The sequence below is a fragment of the Porites lutea genome, chromosome 8, assembly GCF_958299795.1.
Source record: "Porites lutea chromosome 8, jaPorLute2.1, whole genome shotgun sequence".
Classification (NCBI taxonomy): domain Eukaryota; kingdom Metazoa; phylum Cnidaria; class Anthozoa; order Scleractinia; family Poritidae; genus Porites; species Porites lutea.
The window spans coordinates 30,483,981-30,511,783 of NC_133208.1; the positions used below are offsets into that span (position 1 = coordinate 30,483,981).

Here is a 27,803-nt window from a genome sequence, read left to right on the forward strand (position 1 = left end):
AACATAGACCTCCGCTGCCTGCAGTGCTAAGGATGTTAATTAGTTTATAGAAGAATGGACATGCAGTTGAGGTCCAATTTTTTCAAGTTTTAATGTAATACCTGCAAAAATTACCATTACATGTAAAAGTTATTATGGTTCATCTGTACTCCATGACAAAATTTGTTTAATATATTCTTCACAATTCTACAGTTTATCACTTTACACGTGTGAAGGCACTAAGTAATGATTTTACGGCACAAAACTGAAATAAAAACAACAAAATCCTCGTGACATGGCTCCTTTAGGGCTTAACAAAATAGTCTAATAAGACTGGGAATTTTACTTACAGCTATATCTTTAGAAATACAACTTCGTTTATTATTATTCATCTAAGTTAATTCTTGTCACACGTAAGCGCTCTTAGACTTTTTAGAATCAGTGTTAACATAATAGGCATGATACAGATTTGAATTTCTATGAACCCAAATTAAGCATGGCCCCATGTGCAAACAGTTCATTTAAGTGTTACAGATCACGCTTGCATCCTCATGATGGCCACAGCCTTTTGTTCCCCATCCAGCATGTATACAGTTAAACAATGAAGCCTCTGTTCCACTGCACCGGACGTCATCCATCCAGATAAGGTTAGATCCTTGGCCATATCCCGCGCAGCATGGTGCCAAGTACGCACTGGGGAAACCAAGCTCACGGCAAACCACATCAGCGTCATTGATATCCCAGAGATCATCACAGACTGTGCCCCATTGGCCGTTGTGATAAACTTCAACTCGGCCAAAATTAACACCGCCATCCACCAAACGAATGTTAGCAGAACCATAAGAATTAGAACACTGCACAGTGGCATCTCTGCTGTGTGTACAGTTATTGTTTCCCCATCCACGATGTCTGCAATCGTAGATATGTGATTCTTTACCTGAGCAGGCCACGTCATCTATCCATATGGGACCGGAGCCCTGACCATAATAGGCGCTGCCCCAAGCCTGACTGGCTAACTGCGAGAAACCCAGCTGTCTGCAGACCACGTTAGCGTCATTTATGTCCCAAGCATCATTGCAAACTGTTCCCCACTGACCATCATAGAAGACTTCAACTCTTCCAGCCGATAGGGTGCCACCCCTGAGACGAACTGAACCGGATGTCACAGCTAGAGTTCAAATAAAAGGTAAAGTGGGTTTTAAATTTTACACGGTATTTTTTTTATAATGTACGCCTTCTAAAAGTCCGTTTTGGTGGGGTCAAAGGTCGGGGGCGGGGGGACTTTTGTCGGTCAGGTCGAGTGGCATGTCCATTAAATATGTCCCTCTGTTTCCTCTCCGGAATCAGGGTATCTGGACTTACCTTCTAAACATATTTAGCTATTCCTCTTTCACACCTTTTTACATATCTAACGGAATTTTTGAAAACGAAGCCAGCAATATTTGCAGTCATTTGTCGAGTGAAAAAGGGCCAAAAATCATCCGATAAGGCCGAATCACACTAACGAAGGAGAGGGAGAGGAAAAACTCGAGGGTTTAAGGTCTGCGTCAGAGATGTGTTCGATTGATTGGCAGTATCTCTCGCTTGGATACCTGGAACAAAATGAATTTTTCCCAAAAATAAATCTTCAGGTCTTCTTGTGCCTTAAAATTATAAATAATAATAAATAATAACATAATTTATATAGCGCTAACTCCACTAATTGACCAAAGCGCTTTACAATTCATAACGTTAAAATAATTAAAAAGATCCCACTGGTAATAAAATATGAATAAATTAAAAACCTATTTGCAGTCTTATTTATAAAAATATCGCAATAAATCCTATTCGAAATTATCAAAAAGTTAAACATTACATGCTTTTTTAAAAAGATTGGTCTTTAAGTGTTTCTTGAATAAATTAATTGTATCTAAACTTCTAAGATCTAATGGCAGCTCGTTCCAGAGTTTAGGTGCAGCAACGGAGAAGGCCCTGTCTCCGTATGTTTTAAGTCTTGACTTCGGAACTGCCAGAAGTTTTTGATCAGTAGAGCGTAGCGTACGTGAACATGTACGATAACTAAGTAATTCCGCGATATATAATGGTGCCATACCATTTAGCGCCTTATAAACTAACAATAAAACTTATGATTTAATTATGGTCTCGTAACATGTCACGCGACCAAAATAGAAAATGAAGGAAATTGGCGAATTGGTGGCGAATTTACTTTGTTTGAATGAATAAATTGGCGTTTCTGATAGAGAGTAAACATACTTTATTTTCTACTTTTGGAATGAATGTACGCAAAGTTAAAAATTAAAGTTTTAAGAACTAGACATTAATTTTGGGCACTTAAAATGATATTTCAGTCATAATCCTAAAGTGCCGATGATAGGCAGTCATTCCAAACGTGAAGGAATGGCATATCCCACCGTTATCAATAAGTTTCAAAAAGTATGTCCCAAGTAGCTTTATTTACCCACTTTATTCTTTTCAGTCCTTAAACAGCGATTATCTATTCGCATATATATTCATACCATCTGCTTATTTATTGCTTATTATGTAAAACTTACTAATAATTTTACTCAGTAAACAGTCTCTCCACTACCCGCCTTCAATAGCTAGGGCTAGTGCTATTGTTCATATCCTTGAATACTTTGCAAAATCTCTCAATAAACTTTGACTTTGAGTGTTAGAAATATTTAAAATGAATGAGAAAAATGTTATTACTTGATTTCTTTCCTTACCCAGCCCGTTACCAGTTTGTCAATTATTTAAGATTTTTCTTAAAAAGAAACTGGCCATGTGACATATCACATGACTTATTAACACAACATTTACACACTTGTTAAGGACGATGAATTTTTAGTGTGTGCCAAATTTTGATTCTCCTCCATCCTCTGTGCCGTGGTAATAGCCAGTGATAGCCATAGTCATTTTCCAAACGTAATAAAATCAATTAGACCCAAGCCTATAATCTATTTAAGAAGGGCAAGTCAAAGAACCAGGAGAACTGAAAGGAGAAGAAGAGAAAAAAAAAAGGAATGGTTGCATCCTTAGCTTTTATATTTGCTACTTTGGAGATAGTTTTTGGCTAACGCTTTCAAACTCCAGCTAGGTAGACAATCAAAGTCTAATTTCGCACACAAGGTTGAGCCGAAACTCAATATTGTTAGATTATTGTTACTTTTTCGTGTGTACGGCTGGAAAGTTTTTATCATGCTAACCAGGGAGCCTGTTAATAAAGATGACAGAGCTTTTTCTATTCATCTTGTCTACGAAGAAAAATACCTCGGTAACGCGCGGCAAATCCTCCATACTGCGCAGAGCCATCAGACGTAAACCGCACATATAGCTTGGTGGACGAACTTGTGATAGGCGCTGGGAGCGAGCTTCCACTAAATTGGCCAATCAGAGGTGCGGAGGTCGAGTCACCATCGTACACACTTACATAGTCTGCCGACCATTGGGTGGTGAAAAAGTAGAACAAAAGTTCAATCACTGCATTCGAATTTAGATTCCATCGGCAATCCATATTGTTACTGTATATCGGGCTTCTATGAGTTGAGTAAATCGTACCACTTGGTTTGCTGGCGTCACGCACAAGAAGATTAGAGCAGGAGCTTGTCGCCGTCATTGTAGGAACTGTTAAAAAATTGTAAGGCAAAAGCAAATGTGATTTAAAAGCATGTGCATGGACATCAACAGTTGATGGAGGGGTTAGGGCTGTTGGTAGATACCTGGTCAACTGAGAGGGCTGTAAAAGCCAGTTATGTTATTATTGATCACAATTGTAATAAAGTCCTCAGGTAATGGGAACTGATTCTTGAACGGATTACAGTAGGATAAAAAAGCCTATCATATCTCATTAATTGTCAGTGCCGAAGTGGTTCGCTTGGTTTGTACGTCCGAGGGTTGGTAAGTTAGCAGAATGTTAAACAGCAATGAAATGTAAAAACCAAACATCATACCGGTTTTATTGCATTAAAATTGCCTTTTAGAAAAAGACACAAGATGTTTAAAAAATTTTTTAAAAGCACTAGTTTTAGATTGCTTTGTTTTATGTTTTGTTACTGTGGCCAACTATCCCATTATTATCTCACCAGTCCCGCTCATTAGATAAGCGCACCACCAAAGGTTACCTGAAAATTGATCGACCCGCCCCTTCCACAGTGTGAAAAAACTGATAACCCACCACTTCTCTGTCCCCGGCAACCCCCCCCCCCCCCCCTATACTTATGGCCCGTCCCTTAAATACATTGGCATTTTGAATATAGCAGTCCTTTATACTTATTAAATTTTGGAAATATGTACCTTCACATCTGCTTTTTCCGTCGCCCGTGTAGCCTGGTAAACATTTACAAGAGTAGAAGCCAGGAACATTAACACACTGACCCTGAGCATGGCAAGAGTATGATCCTGTTTGACACTCGTTCACATCTGCATAAGAAAAGGATTTGAGGAAAGATCCTTTTCAAGACGTTTTATAATCCAAGTCCTCGCTGCCAAGGACGTTGCAGTGCATAATAGGCCCTATTTTACTTGTACAGTATTTTCACAGCGGTAGTTTTACTCAGAAGCAGTTTATAAGGTAAAATAGTCACAAATACTGGTGGTAATGTGTCGATGAAATTAAGAAAGGAATTTAAGAAATTTGTGCGCGAGGTCTAAAGAATGTCACCAGATTAGCCCCCATCTTAAATGATCACACGTCTCTAGGAGCTGCCCCATCTTTGATGGTACAGCTGCAGTAAACTAACTTTCCTTCAAATTAGCTTAATAAGTGTTTTCTCCTACCTTGGCAAGTTTTTCCATCGCCTGCGTATCCTACCTTACAGGTGCAGTAATACGATCCACGAGTATTGGAGCAGTTAGCGTTGATGTCACATACAGGAGAAGAAGCATCGCATTCGTCAATGTCTAAGAAAAACAACTTTAATTAAAAAATCACTTTCTTAATGGAAATATCCAGTTCTAGCACTACCTAATTCTGCCTAAGCTCAGTTCTTTTAAAACTTGTCCGTATTATAAATCTTTTGTATTTTGTTTAATTGGTATCAATTGTTATTAATTGTTTCTTACATCTTTTCTATTATTACGTTCTTGTTTATACTTCTTATTAGCCTCGTTTTATCGGTCCGTACTGTAAATTACGGATCCAATGGAAAAAAACGAGGATCCGTAAGTTACAGTACGGACCGAAAAAATGAGGCTAATAAGATGTTTATTATACGGCTAGCGCTTCTTCCTGTTTGGGGGACCGGAAACAAGTGCATCGCAGGACGCACGATTTGACAGTCATTTTACAGGCGTCAAAAAAGAGAGTTTTTATTGGCGCACGAAAACAATGGCACATAACAACAATTAGCTTTCCGAGAAAGTAAAAACAAATTTGCTATGTCAGTGAAAAAGTTTATTCGGTCAAAACTAAGAGCACTGTAAGTTTTAACTCTTTAATGTAGTGCTGTAGTATTTTGGAAACCGGACACTGTGTCTGTCTAGAAGTCTTTTCCATCTTCCGGGGACACCCAACGAGAATATAGTTCAAAACCACTTAAACATAGCATTTTTAAACGTATTTTAGTTTTTAAACGGTAGATATAGGCATATTTTTATCCCCCCAAAATTTTTCATCTGTTCGGATTTCCTAGCTGAAAGTCTAGTGATGCAAAAATTATAGGGATCAAAACTTAACTTTTCGAAAATTTCAGCCAGGAAAAAGGCCCCCGAAAATTCTAGGTGACCCTTTAAGAGTAAAAGCCATTAAAAATGGGCAATTATACCATTTTTTAGATGTTCGGAAATCCTAGGAGAGGCAAGCAAGCAAGAAATTTTACAAAAAAATGTTCCGAAAATTCTAGATCTCAAATCGTCTTCTGAACAGATATTTTCTGAAAATTGTCGTTGGGTGCCCTGATCTTTTCTCCGTTTGTCCTTGTAAAAAAAAAAACACTGCAAAAGGCAAAGAAGCTTTTCAAGGTAAGTTTGTTGTCATTGTCGAAGGATTCGCTCGTTAATTGTTTTTGGGGAAACCTCTCTTTCTGCCAGTTTATTCTCGTCTTCAATTGTGATCTGCGATAAAATTTTCAAACACTGACTAAAGTTCTCTTCCTCGGTAAGGTTACCATTCAGTTTCTACATCAGAGTCGTTCTCATTAAAACAAAGCTACAGGTTAGGAAAAGCAAAGTCAACATCCCAGTCCTCAGGGTTTATAGACATATTTTAAAGTTTATTCGGTCAAAACTAAGAGCACTGTAAGAATTCACTCGTTAATGTGACTCTGGAGTCTTTTGAAAACTGGACATTGTGTCTGGCTCGAACTCACTTCTATCTTTCTTTCGTTGGTCTTTGAAAAAACACTGCAAATGGCAAAGAAGCTTGTCAAGATGATCGGGTGCAGGCCTATTTTATATCATATTTGTCGAAGGAATTACTCATTTTCTCTTAGGCAAAACATCTCGAATCTCTGCCAGTCGATTTTCGTCTTCTTAACTGTGTACTACGATAAGATTTTCAAACACCGACTAGAATCCTCTTCGATAAATTTACGAGTTAGTTTCTTTATCGCCTTCGTTCACAAATAAACACAGTTTAAAATGTTGAAGGCCAAAGTCAACATCCAAGTCCTAAAGGTTAACAGGAGTCTTATAACTTTATTCAAACCCTTTTTCCGAGGAAAAGAGATTTAGAGCTCCGAAATGAGCATTTTCTTTCAAAATTTTGGTCCGTATAGCAAGTTACGGACCGCAAATTGACCAATCGCATGGCGAAAACAGACTCAGCCATATAATAAGATCCTGTATGACACTCGTTCACATCTGTATAAGAAAAGGGTTTGAGGAAAGATCCTTCTCAAAACGTTTTATAATCCAAGTCCACGCTGCCAAGGACGTTGCAGTGCATAATAGGCCCTATTTTACTTGTACAGTATTTTCACAACGGTAGTTTTACTCAGGAGCAGTTTATAAGGTAAAATAGTCATAAATACTGGTGGTAATGTGTCGATGAAATTAGTATAGGTAATCGCATGATTTCGAGTGCAATTTGGAATAAATAAGCAGGAGTAAATTTTTCAAAGACCAACAAAAGTGCACGAGTCCGTAGGGCGAACTGCTTTTTGTGGTCTTTGAAAAATTTACAAGTGCTTATTTATTCCAAATCGCACGAGAAAAATCATGTGATTACTTATTAATAATATACACGAAAAACATAATGTAGAACAACAAATTTTGACAGCGCGTGCGTTTTTAGTTCATTCAACTGATTGGCTGAAACAGACTACTACCTTTGTCAAATTCAAACTTTTTCAAAACCAACGCTTTCAAAATCATTCAGCTAATTAAGAACTTGGGAATGGATGTGCAAGGATTGATTTTATATGGTCACCAGCCTGTTAAAGATAACTCGGTTTACAATAAGCAGCAAAAGGAATTGGTTTTTAAATTCATCCTCGATTATGAGAGCTCGGCGTTTGCAGGAAGCGTTTCAGTAAGAAGTATACTGCCGTTTTGAAATCAGGAAAACGCTTCGAGACGAAAGACACGTGCTAAGGTTTTTTAACGACCGTTCATCATTATGCGTTCCTGAGACCCCATAATAGCTTTATGGATTCATGGAGAAATTTTTGAGATTTAAAACCCGAATATAATATAATATAATATATAATATATATATTATATAATAATATAATATTTGCTTTTTCTCAGCGCTGGGGTTTTCATTGTTTCATTTCGCCTACTGCAAAAGTCATTGTGGCTCTTCTTCGTCGGCTTTATCGTAGTCGTTAAGAAAATTTATACCTCTGTGGCCTGTGGCATTGGCGATATGTTCTGAACTTACAATCTCTGCTTTCTTCAGCTTCCTCACATTGTTGTTTTTCTTGCACATGATTTGTAAAATTTTTTCTCACTTTCTTCAAGGCTAGTACCAGCTACGGATACTTTCATTACTTTCACTATCTTAGTTATTGGTATTTTAAATTTAAATTTTCGGTTTCGTTTGCTACTGAGGTAGAAAAGAACAGACCATCACATGGATGTTTTAACTATAGGTCTTCGCTCCACAAAAGACTCAAAGAGAGCAACTAGTTGTATTACGGTTGTTGAATTTATATGTTGGTTTTCTGCAATGCACGGTACAGTTTCTCAATTTTTTGGCTTCTCTTTCGTGCTAGAAGGGCCATTCAACGGATGTTATTGAATGATTTTAGGAGCACCTTTCGTAAATAACTCCCTTGAGTTTTGTACAGTCGTAGATATGGACTAGTAACAAAATCGAAACACTAGGCATGACGTCGTCGAAAGCTGACCTGATTCGACCGATTTCCGATGTCATAGCCGCCATCTTAAGGTGATGTCCATGATACTACCGTGGGAAACCGCCATCTTTGATGTTACAGCAGCAAAGTAACTGACCTTTCGATTAGCTAATAAAAGCATTTTCTCCTACCTTGGCAAGTTGTTACGTCGCCTGTAAATCCTGCCTTACAGGTGCAGTAATACGACCCACGAGTATTAAGACAGGTGGCATTAATTTCACATAAAGAAGGGGAAGCACTGCATTCGTCAATGTCTAAGAAAAACAAATTGAATTTAAAAAGTCACTTTTTTTCTTAATGGAAATATTTAGTCCTGATCGATCCGTAGATTAAATTTCCTCGTGAAGGGAAAGAAAATGTTTCTAGTAAGTTTCTATCTAGCTGCTCATTTTTAGTTGTCTTTGTTAGAACTCATCACGCTTTTTGCATCTCTCATAATTATCTGCAATGGCAATTCCAAAAACTTCGTCTTGACTCAGTAGCTTGCACGATGCAGTGTCTTATTTTTTTGGTTGTCCTCGTTCGTTCGGGGTGGGGCATTCAACTGACGACGGTGCTGAGTAATTTAAACATCACTCTTCGTTAAATAACTGGCTTCAAACGTTGCATTTTTTTACGCAGCCCCTTTAAAGAAGCGTAGTACACAACACCTCGATATTGTCCAATACCAGAAACGGTTTGATTCGACGGATTGCCGATCTCGTTCAGATTAGCCGCCATCTTAAATGATCACTGGTCTTTAGGAGCTGCCCCATCTCTGATGGAAAAGCTGCAGTAAACTAAATTTCCTTCAAATTAGCTTAATGAGTATTTTCTCCTACCTTGGCAAGTTTTTCCATCGCCAGTGTATCCTACCTTACAGGTGCAGTAATACGATCCACGAGTATTGGAGCAGTTAGCGTTGATATCACATACAGGAGAAGAAGCAGTGCATTCGTCGATGTCTAAGAAAAACAACTTTAATTGAAAAAACCACTTTCTTAATGGAAATATCCAGTCGTAGCACTACCTAATTCTGCCTAAACTGACTTCTTTCAAAACTTGTCCGTATTGCTTTTTTAAATACTAAATCTTTTGTATTTTGTTTAATTGGTACAAGAGACTATAAAGGGGACAGGGAGGGCATCCCCCATATACACCCTATTCCATAGGTAATTCGTCTCGAGTTATTTTTAACACCAAAGATCTCAAGGGGGATTAGACAACAGCCAATCACATAGCGCGAATGTGTTCCGCGTGGATGACCCACGCTGAGAGCCACGCGTCCTTCACGAAATGACGCAGAACAAAATGGGGGGAGACGCGGAGAGCGATTTTGCTATTCCTTTAGTCGACGAAAACGACTACAGCGAGATTTCGGCAAAGGCTGTGTCAGCGAAACCGAAATTAAAAAAGAATCGCCCTTCCTCTCTTGTATAGAGCTAGAGTAGAGCAGGGAAATCCTTAACACACTGAATATTCTCTCAGGATCATTTATAATCTACAGTTTGAAGAGAGCAATTTCTGGTTTGATGTTTATTTTTTTCAGTCTTTATAGCGATTATTCCTACCCACGTACTTTGTCAATTGTAGGCGAACCCTCCTAAAGCTGAATTTCAAGGGACCATATTCAAGCTCAGAAAGAGAAATAAAATTTCGTCGTTGCTTATTTACGTCTTCCATAAAACGCGAAATTAGGCATTTTCACGTCGTACTCGTGCAAAAACGGGAAAGAAATGAACAAAAAAGTGTGTTGCACGTGCGAAGTTGTTGTTTTGCTAATTAAACCTATTGTTTTTTGACGTTCTAGTTGTCGTCCGCGTCGTTGGATCTTAAACTCCCTAAATTGTACAAACGACCGGTTTCAATAGACCGGCGAAATTTCTCATTTTATTAAAGCACTGAGGTTACGACAACTTCGAGTTAAACTGATTTCACGCGTTGTCAAAGAGTCCAGCGATTCCTTTTTCCCAGATGAGCGCCGACTCATTTCGCTTCAATATTCAGGAATGCTCTCGATCTTTTTACGCTTTCATTGCCTCTCACCCGACATGTTTTGCACGGCGTTTGGTCATGCGAAACCTCCACGAAACATCCACGCCTCGCGCGAGGTAACTTTATCCCGATTCTAAAAATAACTCGAGACGAACTACCTATGGAATAGGGTGTATATGGGGGATGCCCTCTATGTCCCCTTTATAGTCTCTTGATTGGTATCAATTGTTATTAATTGTTTCTTAGATCTTTTCTATTATTGCGTTCTTGTTTATTTATTTATTTAATTTTGTTCTTTCTGGTTCATCGCCTGTATTTATTTTAAACATATTAATTGCTATCACTTGGCCATAACAGCCAAGCTTAATCATATTAATTATATAGCAACATTTTCCTGTAACCCGTGTAAAGTCTGTAACGGGAAATAAACTGAACTAAACTGAACGAAACTGTTCAAATTAGCTTAATTATATTATTTACCTTGGCAAGTTTTTCCATCGCCTATAAATCCTGCCTTGCAAGTGCAGTAATAAGATCCACGAGTATTGGAGCAGTTTGCGTTAATATCACATACAGGAGCCTGAGAAGCACTGCATTCGTCAATGTCTGGACAAAAAAACATTAATGAAAGGCATTAACCCCTAACATGTGACACAAAGAGTACTCATTCCTATCTAACATATGAGTTTTTGCTTAAAATTTCTTTTTTCAAGTTTTTTTTTGTGTGCCTGATTAGTTTGCATCTCCCGGTTAAACTTAGTAAGCGATGCGGCGTGATGAAATATCGAAAAAATTTACATGCTTAATCAGTCGCCGTTTGCAAGACAAGACAAGACAAGGCAATACTTTATTCGGAGTCTGATACAGTCCTATGTACATCGACTTTATCCAAATAATTTAAAATTATAACACACATTACACACTATAGTGAGACTATAATCAATGTTAACCTAAAGAACTAATGATCTTCTTTTCTCATAGCAGTCGAATACGTATTTCGCAATTAACTTTTGTACTGGTTTATTCTTGCTCGGAGGGTTTATTAACAACAGAAAAACATCATCTGGTGCCATTCTGTTTACTGCTATTCTGTATTCTTTGTTTAAGTATTCAAATAAATTCTTTCTTGATACGCAGGGCACAGAGTTAAAAAGTGTATTTCATCTTCTACATCTTTTTTACAGATAGGACAGATCCTCTCTTCCGGTTTCTTATAAGGTCTTATATAACGACCTGCCTCTATCGCCAATTTGTGATTACTTGGACGGAGTCTAGTTAGAGTTATCCGGTGTAGGATGTTGGTGACTTGACGGAGATAATCTTCACATTTATAATTTTCTATTGTTTTAAATTTTCGGAAGGTTCTTCCCGTACAAAATTTTCACCGAGATCTCGGTGAGATTCTCGGCAGGATTTTGGCCGCCGAGATTTTTGGATCTCGACGAGATCTCGCCGAGATTCCTAAATCTCGGCGGCCAAAATTCTGCCGAGATCTCTAGGAATCTCGGCGGCCAAAATCCTGCCGCGAATCTCGCCGAGATCCCTAAATTCTCGGCGGCCAAAATCCTGCCCTCAAATCTCATGCGGAGACTATCTCGCAAGGACGCTATTGTTTTGGCCAACCCAATAAAATGTTTCGTTTCCCATTGCCCTCCCTCTCGTGAAGGTGGGTCGGTCGGTCTGGCAAAAAAAAAAAAAAAAAAAATGAATGAACACATGATTGCACGTTTAGTCTGCAAGATATAATCAGATGGTAAAAGATGTAAAAGATGTATATGAACAGGACTATCGAATGTCTAAAAAGACTACAAAAACGAAGTATCGATGATAATTTAAGACAATTGCTGTTAATAAGACAAGATCGTGTGCTTGTAAATTATAGTACTTGCTTCTTTACAAGTGATTCTGGAATTTTTTTTTATATTTTACTTTTCAAAAAAATGGGTCGGTTGGGCGATGGGAAACGAAGCATTAAATTGGGATGGGCTTTTTAAGTAAAAAACATCTATCAGATGAATGTTAAAAACCTGTAAGCTTTAAAACTAATTTTCATATCAAAAGGCTTCGCTCTTCGCCTCGTTTTAAGACAGAAGCTCGAGTCAACTCGAAAATGGCCTATTAGAATTACAATAATATATCTCAGTTATTAATACATGAACTTAATGCTCTGGGATCAGTACTTAAGTAAAAAGTATTATGGAAATTAGCGAGACTTAAATTAAGACGAATCTAGTGAAAAACCACCTTTGAACAGAGGAAATTGATGTGAAAGAAACGTGGCTACGAAATATCTGAGTGTTTCAATTAAGGGATCTTGAAGTGTTACCTGTACATTTATCTTCTCCATCTTCAAAATAACCTTCCTTGCAAGCACACCCGAAGGATCCTATAGTGTTATGGCACACTTTGCTAGTGTCGTCACAATTGTGTTTTCCTGTGTTACACTCGTTTATGTCTGGAAATCAATATTTAATGCTGAATTATCAAACTGAATCAGTTCGATTCTTATGCCTATTGAATGAGGGATAGTAATGCAATGCTTTTGAGTAGTAGAAATATTCCACGAATATCTTAATCTGTAGTTTTGGAAATAAAGCAGTTGCAGTGAACTATAATTCAATTCATGCCACTTGTAACAAAATCCCAGATAAAATCAGTGACAAATGATTATCCAAAGTTTTACATGCTGCCAGTTATGTTATTTATGACGAATGAGCCCGCTAAGAATAAGAAAATAACTCTTTTGACGGCACGAGATACAACAGGGCCTGAGTGTTAGGCCAGGGGCACCAGTTCAAAGTAAGTTCTTTCTTTCCAATATTTTTTTTTATCCACTTCCGCAATTTTTCAGTGATTGAAGTCTGTACATATGTGTTTTTTTTTCTGTTCTTTTCTTTGTTTATTTGTTTGCTTGCTTTTTTTACATTGTTTTCTACTTGTGCCTCCATGAAACAACCTCTTAAAAATTATTAATTAATCTAATGTATAGATTTAGCCAGGGCTAAAAGCGAAGCCTCCGTTTCTATTCTTATGATAAAAGCAATCAAATTAGTAGTTAACTGAGAAATGAAAAGTTAACAGTTAAGTGGCATTCTATTAACTAAACTGCATACCATCGTTGATGTTAATGAAAGCAACAAAGTTTTACAAACAGAAATGCTATTTTCTGACTTTTTTCTGTCCCGCAGATGACTTATCTAATCGGCTTCTGGCAAAAGGCACCAGAGCAGTACCCGGCAAACAGAAAGCGTCCGTCATTAAGTGCTGGTTGTAGACAACTCAGTGAATAATTCGTAATTCTACTGTTAACAAGATTTCTGTGTTCGGATAAGGAAGTTGTCACGGACCCAAAAGGCCTAGGACGTCAAGTTAAACATTACTACCGAAGAAAAAAGCTATCATGACTCTTAGCATTAGATTTGGCCAAAAAGAATTTCTGATGGCTCAAAGAAATCAGCATCTTTATTGAAGTATAGTACATGGAATTTGTACTTACGAGATATCACTAGCTTTTGTAGATGATGTTTCAGTTTCAACTATATTGAGTCAATTAAGCTAGTGTTTAAACCGGTATTCCCGAAACAGTTTCATTTCTTAAAACCTTTGAATATCTTTATGACGCTTTTGAAACAGGCAAAAAAGGTACTTCTGCGAAAAAGGTACCATTGAGGGACGCAAAAGAGCTCCGGGGATGTCGACAACGGTCTATATCGAGGTACAAAATACTTCTGACAACGCAGGTGGAAAACCTACAGCACGCAATTTCTCACTTCATTCAACACCAAACATTTAGTGCTTTTAACTACGCCCAAAACTTTAGAAATAGAATGAAGGAATCGCTTAAAAGAACTACGAATTCGAAAAGTCGAATTGTCCCGTGTCAAACACTTTCATGCCTTTGTTAGCACTCCCAATATGTCTCTTCCATCAGTGCAAACAATGACAAAAGAAGATGCAGTTGGGATGGGGGCGGACTGGATAGAGAATTTTCGACCTGTTTGACAAGGATCTATAAGAAGCTAATCAACTCAAGATTAAGAGCGGGATCTTTACCACCAGCGTCATGGGACTATGTCGTGCTATTTGCTATCTTTTTATAAAGCTAAAACGTCTTTTTTTTCCCATCAATTGAATTCCAAAAATAATGGTCCAGTTTTGTTATTCAAGACTTTATCTTGGCATTGATAGTGTTTCTCGTCGTCTGTTGCAATGGATTACAAGGATTGAAAATGGATTGAAACTTAGGCCGACAAAAAGATACAGGACACACAGGGGATTTCAACAAGATAAGTACGCGACTGATTCAGATAATGAAAGTGACGAAGAAGGTGTCTATGAAGTAGTTTATGGCAGGACATGCATGACCAGTTCGAGAAGATCAGTTCGTTTCAGTTCGTTTCAGCTCCATATTATGTTACCTGCACAGTTGACGCCGTCCCCAGTATATCCTGGTTTGCAAGCACAAGTGAAGGAACGCTTGGTGTTGGTGCAGTATGCATCATCGTGGCAGTTATGTAGTCCTGCTTCACACTCGTCTACAAATCAGCTAGTAAAAGTTAGTTATAAGAATTTCCTTGACTTCAACGTTTGCTCCTGTAAGCACAAACAACTGATATCATGATCCGTTGATTAAAAATCATTGAGAAAACGTTGGTATCAATACTCCAAACAACTTAGCGCACCCTAAGTCAACGTAACAATCTCCCATGAGGGGTTGCTACAAACATTGTACTTTTAGCCACTTCTCACAAAATGGCTCATGGACTAGAAATAGTTTTTTCTAAAGTGGTACCATTAAATTCCAAGTCGCAAAATTTTGTGCGTTTTTTTAGAAAAACAAAAAACAAAAAAACAAAAAAAAAACTAGCATAAAGGTTCTCGGGAGCTTTCTTGTTTTCTCGTTTATTCTATACATATCTAGTTCAACTAATATAGCCTTTATCCTCACGGAATTGGGCTATTTAGCTTTCCGCAATAGGGGAAATTCAAACTGGGAAGAGTAGTAGCGAATAACGAGATTTGCAGTGGATTTTTGCCCAAAATGTGTGTCTAAAACTCTCACAAGATTAGTCAGCATTTCTATAATAAGGTAGCAGTGTTCCAAGTTTTATAACCTTCGCAATCTGGTTAGCTCAGTCGGGAGAGTGCCGGTCTGCTGAGCGGGAGTTTGCGGGTTCAAACCCGGGCCGGACCAACAGTCAGGGTCTTTAAATAACTAAGAAGAAAGTCAGCTGAATGACATCTGAAAACGGTTAGACTTTGTAGTCTTCTCGGATAAGCAAGAAAAACCGTAGGTCTCGTAGGTCCGACAGTGACAGTGGTACTTGTGTGACCTAAATGAATCCACACCACTTTACACTGGAAAGAGTATTGGATATAAACCCCGGTGGTGTGGGCAACCTTTCCTGTGCTGGGTGGGTTATTTCCTTCAGGAGTCAAAATGGCTACTTGTAGATAGTGTATGTATGTACAACTTGCTGGATTCGCTGCTTAACAACTAAATGGGTTAAACTAAAAGGGTAAGTGGCTTTAGAATGCATTGTTCCATATTGGACACACCCAACTGTCCCAAAGGGTTAAAACTATTCAAAAGGGCTTTCAATTCGCTCGGAAGGACTTGCTCATTTAAGGTTTTTATTATTGTTATTCATTTATATTTTTTGACTTACCTAGGCACGTCATTTCAATTTCTCTGGCGATTTCTTCCATTAGTTCTCTGTTTCTTTCCCGCTCTTTAATAAACTCATCTTCTTCTTTACTCGTCGGAACAGGACAAACTGTAAAGTAGCAACACATATGACCAAAAAATTTCAATCTGTAAGCTAACGACATTTTATCAAATTTGTAAAACAAAAATAAATATAACAATTATAATTATAATTGTGATAAATTATTATTCAATAGTATTGAATAATAACAATAATAGAAAATGACGATAAAATAAAAATAATAACGATAACGATAATGGTAGTGATAACAATAATGGCGATAATAATAATAATAATAATAATAATAATAATAATAATAATAATAATAATGATAATAATAATAATAACAGTAATAACAGTAATAACAGTCAATTCTTTCTAAGACAAATACCTTTTGACCGCTTCCCGACTCTCCGTCTATTAAAGGGACTGATATGTCCCGCTAATAGAGAGTCAGAGTAAAAAGGCGCCAGTACTGAATAACAAGAAAATAAGGCTGAACTTATTCGCAATAAATACACATCCGTTTTACTTGTGCAAAACAATAAAAAACTGAAACAATGTGCTGGAAAGGTGAATTTTTTTTTCTCGTTGTACAATCAGACGTGGTTCATATGCATGTCAACGTCCACGGCGTCTATTGAAGAGCAGCAACGCTAACTCGAACTAAGTCCAATTTCCCGCTTGGATTTCACCCCACTTTCCAGTCATTTTTTACACGGTTAACTCGAACTCGGATAACTCGAATTTCCTGCAAACTCGAACTGAATTTCCTTTCCCTTGATTAAAAATGTAACTGCAACATGGCAAATCATTTTTTTTTTCAATCGACCCCGATAACTCGAACCCTCGCTAGCTGGAACTGTTTTTCGTTTCCCTTCAGAGTTCGAGTTAGCGGGGTTCTACTGTACATTAATTACCATATACTAAATCATATAAAAATTATCTCGTTATAATGGTTTGTTTTTGATGTCACTATGTGAAGTTCCCATAAGGCTCAAACAGTTCAGCTAACAGACCGAGAAGATAGCTGTTTTACAGGTTAAGAGGTTCTCTCCGTGTGGCGTTTAGAAGATACAAGCTGTAAGAAGACGCGTACTGTATTTGGAATGGGTATGTAATTTGCTTATCCTGATTGTAATTACCTGTCGTCATGTAGTACACATATATACATTTCCGTTTTGCGGTATTTTTCACTACCTAAAGCACTTCTCAAGGGATCGTTGACGGTTTTGAAAGTGTCGATCGATCGGTTGTCCTTTTTAGAGAGGTTTCCGCCTTTATAGAGAGCATAGTTGAGTCAAATGACTGGACAATGACAGGGGCCAACACCAGGGGTTGTCCGTCTTAAAGAGGTGTTTGTTGAGGGGGAGTTGACTGTATCGCAAGATATTCTTAAATAAAAATTTATTTAAAATCCATTAGAGAAAAAAAAAAAACAAATAAAGCAAGGCAATTCATGAATGAACACTGAACGAAAGAAATCTTGCCAAATGTTGATCGCACATTTTTAATGTGTAAAATTTCAAGTATCAACTAAATGTAGTTGTTAACATATTCACCATTTTCGCATCGCCCATCAAACATCTTGTCTTAACCCTCGAAAACTTTTGCATCAGTAAATAGTTTTCAGTTTCTCCTATGATGACTGCTTATTCCAACGAAAATTAAAAACAATTATCATGCAAAATTTTGGGGGTAAACCGGGTGTATTATTGACGATGTGAAAATTATGGTGAATAAATCCTTGGAAGAATTTTTTAGGGAAAGTAAAAATGAGAATTTTAAGCGGCTCTCTGTACATGAAGCAGAGACAGGACGCTGAAATATAATAGCGACAAACCGCAGGTGCGCAATTAAATTTTTGTTGGTGATATCGTAGTTGTTAGTTGTTACCTCCATGATTTACATCTTCCTGTGTTATCATCGCGACTGGGAACATGATAACGAAAATAATGATTAATGTTTTTATGCCAGCCATCGTCCAATCTGTTGAAAACAAAATAATTATTAGTTCGTAGCGTGTCACTGAATTTCGTGGGTGTAAGAGTTATGCACGCAAAGTTTAATAACCACGAGTAAGCGGGTGGGGTGGGGGGTAGGGGGGGAGGTGGAAGGGGATTGTCCTCGCGAAAGTAGCATGACATGCTACTTGCAGTGCTCGTATACTTCTAAAATTATGCCAATAATTCTGCTAGTTTTGTAAATTAAGCTCGTTTTAGCAAAAAAAAAACAAAAAACAAAAAACAAAAAAAAAAAAACGAAATGCCGAAATTATGTTTCTCGCTTTTTACTTTATTTTTACTTTTTTACTTTAAATAGGACTGTATAAGACTCCAAATATAGCATTGTTTTGTCTTGTCTTGTCTTGCCTTTACAAGTAAATGGCAAACGATATATTTTCAGGAGGATCTCCCTACCACCCCCCCCCCCCCCAAAATCAAATATCAAACACAAAAAAGGCAGTTTTTTGTCACCTGAGGTGCCAGCTTATCGCGCTGACGAACAAATTAAGTGTTTGACCAAAAACAGCAGGCATGATCTCTTTTTATTACTGACGTTAGATGGCAATTTCAAAACGCCATTGATCGTTTTGTTTTTAATGCTTCATTTTTCATCTCTTGTCCTAATGGGCATAAATGATTGACAAATTCCACCATCTGGTCGCAAAGAGACAAATGCATTTTGTTTTTACAAATATAGTTTATTAACTATACATTCTCAAGGATTTTTTGAAGGGCACATGCAAATGCACATCATCTCTTTTTAATAGCCGCAAGACAGAATAAATTCCTTTTGTCTCCAAAAATGCTATGCCGCTAACAAACTTTTAAAGTCCTATGAAAATAGGACTTTAAAAGGAAGAACAGTTTGCGCGAATGCAAGGAGTTTATAGAAGCCCGAAAAAGCATTACTCACTCGAAGGATAATTGTATTCTTATACCAGGTACTAGCAATCGTTCGATGATAATTGTGATGATAATTGTGACCCTCCACAGGATTTTAATGCTAAAGGTGAAAGCGAAAGAATTTATTTTAACACGCTTTAGCACGCTTGCAATCTTGCCTCATTAGCAATTTCTTTTGTTTCAGAGGACACGCTTGAAATTAAGCGTGAGCAAGTCGAACAAAAGAGCGTGTTAAAGTTTTCAAACAAAAGCTCCGTGCGAAAAAGCACAACACGCTTTCAGTGTGCGCAAAACCCCGCAAGGCGTGTTATCTATAAGCTAAATAAATTTCCTCTACAAAAAGGAACCGTAAATGATTATGAACGGCACCCTTTTTTTGGTAACTATCGAGAAAGAAAAAGTTCTACCTAAGCGATCGCAGCGATAGTATCTGATTGAAAAAACGTTGTCGCTTGAAAAGTATAAACAGTGAACGGTGGGACCTCCTGGATTTATGGGTAGAACTATATTAGCATTGCAAAATCAAAATTCTTTCTAGAAATGTTCACTGACGAAGCTGTGCAAAGGTTATCTTAACTTTCCTTAATTTAAAACACACTTGCAATTTTTCCAAAAACAGTGATCTTTCGGACTTAAGTCACTTTCGCTCCGATCGCAGCAATCGCAGTGATCAAATAGAAATCATCAGGTGCCAGGATCGCTAAATTGTATTTATTTTTTAGCGATTGCAAGGATCGTAGTGATCAAATGAAAACCAGCCTGCTTTTCTAGATGTACCAAAATTCCAAAACGGTTTCAATGTCAAAAAGCGAAACGGGAATTTAAAGTGGCTGGGGCTATATGGCCGGTAACCGGTCAAGGTGTTAAAAACACTAGATTAGCTATTTTGTGAAATTTACGGAGAATATAGGACTGCCGTTCATTTTAGTGTTTCGAAAACCTTGACCGGTTACCGGCCATAAGGCCACAGCGATTGTCGCTTTGAAGTTATGTCGTTTAAAACCTGATAATACTGGAGTTTTGTCACCCAAAATTCGCAGAAAAGTCGCCCGCAATCCTCACTCATGAGGCCTGAAATTTCATCACGCTCAACATCCAACATGTCCTAGCATAGTATTACCTGAAACTTATCGCGCTTGTTTCGTCTCGTCAAATTTAAAAAAAAAACGAAATATATTCTTTAGTACTACTGAATTATCATTATTGTTTCGTCTGTTATGAAGGCAGCGACGGAAACATGGAAAAACGGGCTTACCAGGATGTACCCGCTAACGGAAACACGTTTGCCTCTGTGTTTCTCGCAACGGAGTCTAGTATTCTACAGTGTTTTTAGTTTACAGATTCTTGTTTTTTTCGTCCTGTGAAGAACGAGATATAGTACACGTTTACAGCGCTTGATTCGCCTTAGCTTAGCGTAACGAGATATCTTCACATAAATTATGACTGATAGCGCTTCGTTGACGTCAGGGGCACCTAACGGCGATTTCCTCCTAAATGCGTCCTAGCATCTTAGGACAACTTCAGTCTTTTCGAAATTACAAGGGCTTCAGCATTATTTTCCCGAAAAATTTAGCTTCCAATTGAAAGTTTTAGGAAAGTGAGAATTTCATCGTATTTTCGGTTCCGAAAATTTTAGGATTCCTTTCTCTACGAAAAATAGCTAGGGATAGATAAGCTTCGAAAATTGTACATGCATGGAACGGTCATCTAGAAATGTTTAGCCTTCCTCAACCTATAGAAAATTCTAGGCAGCTTTTGTTTCTCCGATTTAATTACCTTCGTTCGTCTCAGCATGGCTTAAAGAAATATATGAAACTAATATATTCAACTTTATTTCTCTGTGCATTACTGCTAATAAATATTCCGGAGACATAACTATAATTTTCAGGCGACATAACTTTAGCGCCTCGCATGCGATAGCAGGCCTCTTTGCGAATCCGGTCACAGCCGACAGCCGGAGAAATTGGTTTGCACTGATCTCGCATTAATTCTAGGCTAGACGACCATTAAGTGGTGATTTTCAAATGGCTACGGTTACGATCTTACGATCTTACGTGTCTTACCCCAACTGCACGCTAAGCGTGCTATAATTCGCACACTTGTCGTGACATATGGCACGCTACAAAAAAACAAAAGGTCTAGCATGTTAAATTTACCAAAACAAAGGCAAGTGTGTCCGTCTTTGTTTTTTCAATTTAATATGCGCATATCCGTGATCTACGGCACGCTAAGTTTGTCGTGCAAGCGTGTCGTGAGCGTGCTTTCACCTTTAGCATCAAATTCCTGTGGAGGGTCACAATATATAAGGAATATCTGTTTCATTTGACTTCATTAAACACATCTTTGTACTTCTTTTTAATTCAGTGACCTCATGGTAGGGAAAAATACTTAAATTGTGGGCTTTTAAACGTGACCTCTCATTCTGCAAACTCCAATTCGTGTTGCGACCTCGCTTACTTAACAACTCAAACCTAACTACTCCCAGTTCATTGACCAGTGACTTGCCTTGGCATAGAAGTAGAAACCAAGTACTAACTAAAAAACACAGCGTTATTTGGCCTTACGAAGTCAACTGACAATTTTCATCACCCACCTCAACACGAAACCCATCGGCGACTTTTAAGACTTAAAGTCCAACTCATCCTCCAGCATATCTACCACTCACTAGTTTGGGTATTAAGAAGCATTTCTTGGGGAAAGGGGTAGAGTGAAACAAAAAAAGATACTTTAACTGTTGCCCGTAACAGATAAATATGTTCACATACGGCGCAGTGGTGTCGATAAGGCCGTTCATGATCAAAGTATAAAGATAATCAAAAGGCTACGAAATATTCGTGTAAGTAAACTGAAACATCTCTATCTTTTATAATGGTAAAAAAGTTTTATACTTTACGTACCTCAGTTTCAGATTTTGATCTGCTGTAGTTTACCAACTTTTGGTCAATAAACTTCTGAAGGTCAATGAGGATGTTTTATACTTGAACGATGTTGCTTAATGACGCAAATACGTACAGCAATTTTAACTCAAAGGTAACGTTCAACGTTATGTTTCAATGCATTTTTAGGAAGATTCCAAATTAGAGCAATTAGAAGTTCAAGGGTAAAAAGACAATTGTTTCTCAGAACGGTGGCGCCAGTTTATCGCATATTGGCTGAAATTGTTAATTTGACCAACAGAAAAACAGCAGGCATGATCTCATTTTTTATTCCTTTCGTTTGCTGGCTATTTCAGAACGCCGTCATATTTATTTTTGGTCTTATCCTAATGGGCATAAATTAAACAAATTTCTTCATCTGGCCGCAAAGAGACAAATGCATTTTGTTTTAACCCTCACTTACAAGTGGGGGGCTGGTTGCCCCCCCCCCCCCCCCCCCCCGAGGTTTTTCTCAGTTTTTTTGTTAGACGATAATTCTTCAGCACCTGACGTTGTCAACAGCTGTTCGTTTATCCCTCACACGCACTTTGAGACAAGTTTAGTGATGGTCGGTTATTATGGATACGATATATGACGTCATAAGTAGCTGATGGTCAAGCCATTTTTGAGTGAGAATGCATGTTCTTTCAACTTCTCTTGACAATAAAAGAAAAGACCGTGGATAAAATAATGCAAAGTACTTATTTATGTGTCATTTTAAATGTCGAGCACAAAAAATACCATTTCTTGGGGTTTTAACCTGATTTTTAATACTTCAGATAAAATCGAAGATGGTGGCCAAGATTGCAACCGTTTTTGGTGACGTCACAGGCCCCCAGTAGCGTCACCACTTATAAGATATACCTCATCTTGTAGAGAAGATCAAAGGCTTTCCACTTAAGGCAAAATCGTTTCGAAATACTTCAACATATTAAAAACGCTAGGGAGGGTTCCCATCCACCCCCTCTCTTGTATTAAGGTGGGGGTATGAATTTGCGTGCATGTCCGAGGGTTAACAAATATAGGTTATGTTGATGTGTCTGGGTTATTTAAACGGCGACCCGATACAGAAAAAAATTACAGTACCTTACTTAATTATTGCGCTGCAAAGTTGATTGATAGTATTGTAAACTAACGCCAGCATCAGTTCTTTAAGCCAGTTAAACGAAGAGTCCATCAACGAAGATGAGAATCCCCGCTTTCCGGATAAGGCAAGATGTACGATGTGTACCCGTTTCACCAAAACATTTTATTGAGGCCACATTTTTGCAACTATTGTATTAATTTTTTCGCATTAAAATGGTTGAAAGAGTTGTCTAATGCTATCTTTTGGCTCTCCACTTATGTCCAGGACCGAATACTGTCGCAAAAGTTCGGTAGCAAATTGTTTTCCAAATAATTTTGGCAACAAAATAAATAAATAAATAAATAAATAAATAAATAAATGGACCGTCAGAAATGTATAGAAAAAAATCACAAATATAGCAAAAATAACAAATTCAACAAGGATAGCAAACTGTAGCAAAACTTTGCTACAAATTTTAGTCGCAATTTTAGCAAAAATATGTTTAATAGAAATTGCTTGCAGAAATCTAGTATTTAAGTCCGCAAAAATCGCAAAAGTAACAAGAAATTTTATTGCACCAAAAAAACACCCAGATAACTATCGCAAATATATGAGAGTGTAATAATCAAATACGGATCAAAGAGTGAGAGGGTTTGAGGTCGAGGAGTTGGGGGTAGGTGATAACATGAGTGGGCTAGTGAGGGTCATGGGGTGGACATCTGTCTTAGTTATATTACTGCCCATTCCAAAAAAAAAACGTGAACAAACAAACAAAATACAGGAAAACAAAAAGGAAGAGCCGCGCAACAAAAGATCAAAGACAAAGTAAGCTGTTTTATTGTATTAATCGTTCTGGAAACAAACTAACGCTTATCGATTCACCTTTTAGACTTTTATCGTCATTTCCCGTTAAATCATGAGGTTGGTGTATAATAGCATGTACATTGTATATAGGTAATTGAACTTGAAACTTAAGAGACGTCAATTTTCGCCTAAATTCATTGATTGAGCAGCTGGTTAAGTTCCTTAAGAGGATTCGCATTTGCGGTCGTCAGTTATATGTTTTAACTATGCCTTACATAACTCACCAGTTTCTGCCTTTTTAGATTAATCCTGTATGGGCACCTTGTAGGTAATCACAGCGATATGGAACGTACGTGAGGAAGGTCGATCTTTTTTACATTTCGGTAGTCCAAGAGTCCAAGGAAGTGATACATACATAGTTGTGCTCGGCCTTTGGGAGCAGATTGTAGGGCAATCCAGTTTATCTCGGCACTTGAATTTGAGCCGTTGCTCTACTCGTAGTTACAAGCGCGGAATTGAGTTCTATCTGCCGATTCCACCCAAATAGCAGCACCATTGCCACGAGCCTTGTTGTTAACTGAGTGACCAAAGGAAGCAAAGACTTTTACTTGCTTTCCACCAGAGAACGGTTCAGCGAATGTTGTTTCCTCACAAGCGAACAACCCTAGACTTTTGACAGTGACGTTGGTTTTTCCAGCTTTCAAACTGATTGCTATTATAAAGAGAAGAAAAGTGTCTTAGTGAAAGTAAGCTCCCGTTGCCTCTTGGCAGTGCCGTAGCCAGACCAAACGGCCAACCGAGGCAGGCGGGAGTTGCTAGGGGGGTTCGGGGGCATGCCCCCCCCCCCCCGAGAAATTTTGAACTTTAGTCTCTCGGAAATGCGATTTGCAGCGTTTTCTGGGCCTTTCGGTAACTTTTTTTCGAGTTAATTTAAGTGGAATTTAAAAAGCAATAATCAGAAACAAGCTACATAATCTGGGTGACCGTTAACCTCGCCAATGGTTTTGATCAGTATTTGTTCAAAAAAAATTTGAGTTAACGTACGTAGCCCCTTGAGATCGATGATATGGTAATTTTTTCATAGTATATTGACTGAATTGCTGAATTCTTTGTAATATCATGATGCGTTAAAAATATCCGATGATCGCTTATGTAAAATAAAAATGATCGGCGAAATTGGTCAAAATTTTACCGAGGCGAGTGCCTCGGTTGGCCTCATACTAGCTACGGCGCTGCTTGGCTATTTACGGTGGCTGCAATATTTTTTAATAATTTCAAAACGCCTTGAGCGCAATGGCCTTGAACATAGTTCCGTAACTTGCCCTTTCCTTGTGCGCCCCATCCCCGATTCCTGCGTCCTTTCTTGAATGAAACTTTCATGAATTTTACCGTAGAAAATGACCATCAAATATCAGCATTTAAAAGCATACTTGTATAACATTTCAATAAGCAAATACTTCATGGTACCTTGATTTCCTTGAGCAAGAAGCTCAGCAGCGCATACCATGTAGAGGACAAAGAAAAGTCGCTGCTCTCCCACCATCTTAGCTTAACTGAAGACATCGGCCTCTCATGCGAATAATATACAGATTGTCTTTACGTGAAGGCATCATTTCTGGACAGTTGAAGAAGCAGTAAAGCACTAAATTACCACACATGGACATAATTTATCACAGTCCTGAAGTTAAGGTCGTGGATAGGGGGGAAAACAGTAACAGGATTGCGGCGTGATGAAATATCGAAAAAGATTTACAAGCTTAATCGGTCGCCGATTATATATTACTGACATAACTGACAAAACTCACCGTTGGTCTTCATATTGCAATAAGCCAGAACAGATGTACCAGATTTTACAGTAGAAAACCAGTATTTCCCGCTAACAGCGTGTCCCTCACTCCTCTTTATTTCTTCACAAGTCTCAGCTGGCAATTCTTGAATGGAACCAAGGGGAAGTGAAAGGCCAGAAAAAAGGTTCTTCATTAATTTATCAATCCGCATACTTTTACTGAATGCCCGGGAGGGAGCAGCACTTGGGGCTTACTGCAAGAAGAAGAAGGGAAGGGAGGGAAAGAGTCAGTAAGGAAAAGAAAATATGCAAATATAAAAATCTACAATATATAAACAAAAAAAAGAAAAGTACAATAACAAGAGAAGAAAAAGGGAAAGAAAGAAATAAAGAAAAAAAAAAAAAAGGTAAAAGTATAAGAAGCTCTTCCAGGAATCGAATCCAGCACATTCTATTTTTGTCACTATTCTACATGTCCAAGTTGTCAGTAAAATGTGACTAATAATATGTTAATAATGCTAAATTAAGTGTAATATAATGATATAATTAGTAAAAATAAAAATAAAATCTATTTTTGAGACAAGTGCAAATTTTGAAAAACACAGCTGTCAAACCTCGGTTTCCATGGTAACGTCAATGTTGACGTACACGTCACAATGATATAAGAAGTTACCAGATAAATTTGTTCCTTAAAGCCTTTCATCTGGAACTTGCACCGTTGTTGTCATTGAAATCTGTGAGCATCGGTCTTTTGTACAGTCAGATAAATATTGCTGGTTTTCAGTGTCACGCCATTCAAAATAGATCAAAATAAAAATCAAAACCTTTCAATAGATAAAGTCCAAAATCTGGGAAATGAAAGGAGGTAAATATAAAAAGACCCTCGCCAAGATTCAGGTCAGAGGAATATTTCGTATACGAGATATCCGAAGAAATGTTTTACCTAAACTTACAGAGATTTGTATGGAGACGTTATGCTGGTGCTCACCTGCATGAGCTCCAACATGGCGGACGGAAACCAACATGTACAGAAACATCTGTTACTGAGTTTTGCTACAAAAGCGTGGATTTATTCTTCGAGAAACTCATAAACATTAAAGTAATACTTTTTCTAATACATGAACTGTTTAGATAGCAAAATTTCCTGAAATAAGTCATTTTTTTAACCTACATGACAGCTCTCTTGGCCGTCATGTAAATGCCGCGTCACGCAAAAGTTTAGAAATTCAAGCTTCCTCTATCAGAAAACCAAGAACTCTTTTGAAGCAAAAATTTGTATGAAAACTAGTTTTCAGCTGCTGTAACGTATCGTGAAAGTAAAATCACGGTAGAATCGATAGCTTTTTTAGTTTAAATTTTAGTGACGTCATGTGAAAACCAACAATTACGTAGGCTCAATTTAATTCAAAATACAGATTTGAGTCTTAATGTTCAAGCGAAGTTTAGGGAAATGTAACTTAGCCCCCGGGGGAGGGGAGTCACTCGCTATTAATGGCTTGACTATATGAGGTGGCTTCGCCCGAACGGCGTATCTTTTTCAGGCTTCAGTTATATGAGAGGGTAGGGATTTCACTAGTTGAAGTATATAAAAGAGTAGGGAAATCTGTCATATCCGTGGGTAAAAAGGCTCGAAAGGGCTAACAGATAACAGATTTTCTGTGCTTGTGAAAAAGTCGAGGAAACGTTCTGGTTTTATTATCTTTTGCAATGCCTCTCCGTACAAAACTTTGTTGAGTACCCCCCCCCCCCCCCCCCTCAAGAACAGAAAATAAAATTCTCGGCTTATTTTAGCCATAAAACCCTACTAGTAGCCCGTTTAGGTCCTTTGACAGGCCTAAACGAGTCTCTTACCCTTTCATTTACTTTAAATAGTGAAATCATTTAACCCTTTTATAGACCTGAAGCCTGACAAACGCTACCCTTTCAGTCGGACCCTCCCCGTATAGACCATTATAGGGAGTCCCCCCTCCTTGGTATGCTGGCTCACCTCGCTTTAAATCGCGTGGATAGTAAGATCTTTGTGGGTTTGGAATGAAGTCCTCTGGCCTAGCTTCCTTTGTCCTGTTGTTAAACTCGCAGGTGAGAAGAGAGATCACCCAGTTAAAACTTTGGCATCGATTATCTTCTCGACACTTGAATACGCATGTAAACGGAAGTTCTGCTAGAAGAGTGTCGTATACGTGTCCCCGTAACATCCAGCCAATGATGGAACTCTCGGATCTTCCACTTGCAGGACATTTTTGAGTTACTGCGAGGTAGAGCAGGAGAGCCACAACTGAGATACGGAACACTATCCTCGCCGTCATGTCTGGAACTCCCGGCTAAAGTATAGAAAAGTAAATTGTTAAAACGCGCACTTCACAAA

General features: G+C 38.0%; 1 protein-coding gene across 1 annotated transcript; it reads right to left on the reverse strand.

Moving 5' to 3' along the window:
- Nucleotides 1-72: 72 nt before the first annotated feature.
- On the reverse strand, nucleotides 73-27,752 carry LOC140945905 (uncharacterized). The gene is made up of 7 exons (XM_073394970.1): nucleotides 27,426-27,752; nucleotides 25,458-25,604; nucleotides 10,731-10,856; nucleotides 9,098-9,220; nucleotides 8,408-8,530; nucleotides 4,750-4,878; nucleotides 73-820 (listed from the first exon to the last, which is right to left on the reverse strand). Exons 1-7 carry the CDS (start codon nucleotides 27,742-27,744, stop codon nucleotides 501-503), a joined length of 1,287 nt encoding a protein of 428 aa, XP_073251071.1. The 5' UTR covers nucleotides 27,745-27,752; the 3' UTR covers nucleotides 73-500.
- Nucleotides 27,753-27,803: the final 51 nt, after the last annotated feature.

Bases quoted from the DNA above. Each gene is read 5' to 3' on its own strand.
- LOC140945905 (XM_073394970.1), bottom strand. From the start codon at position 27,744: ATGACGGCGAGGATAGTGTTCCGTATCTCAGTTGTGGCTCTCCTGCTC. The intron at 10,857-25,457 runs GTGAGTTTTGTC...TTTTTTGTCCAG, and splicing joins TTGCAATATGAAGACCAACG to ACATTGACGAATGCAGTGCT. The intron at 4,879-8,407 runs GTAGGAGAAAAT...TGTTTTTCTTAG, and splicing joins CGACGTAACAACTTGCCAAG to ACATTGACGAATGCGATGCT.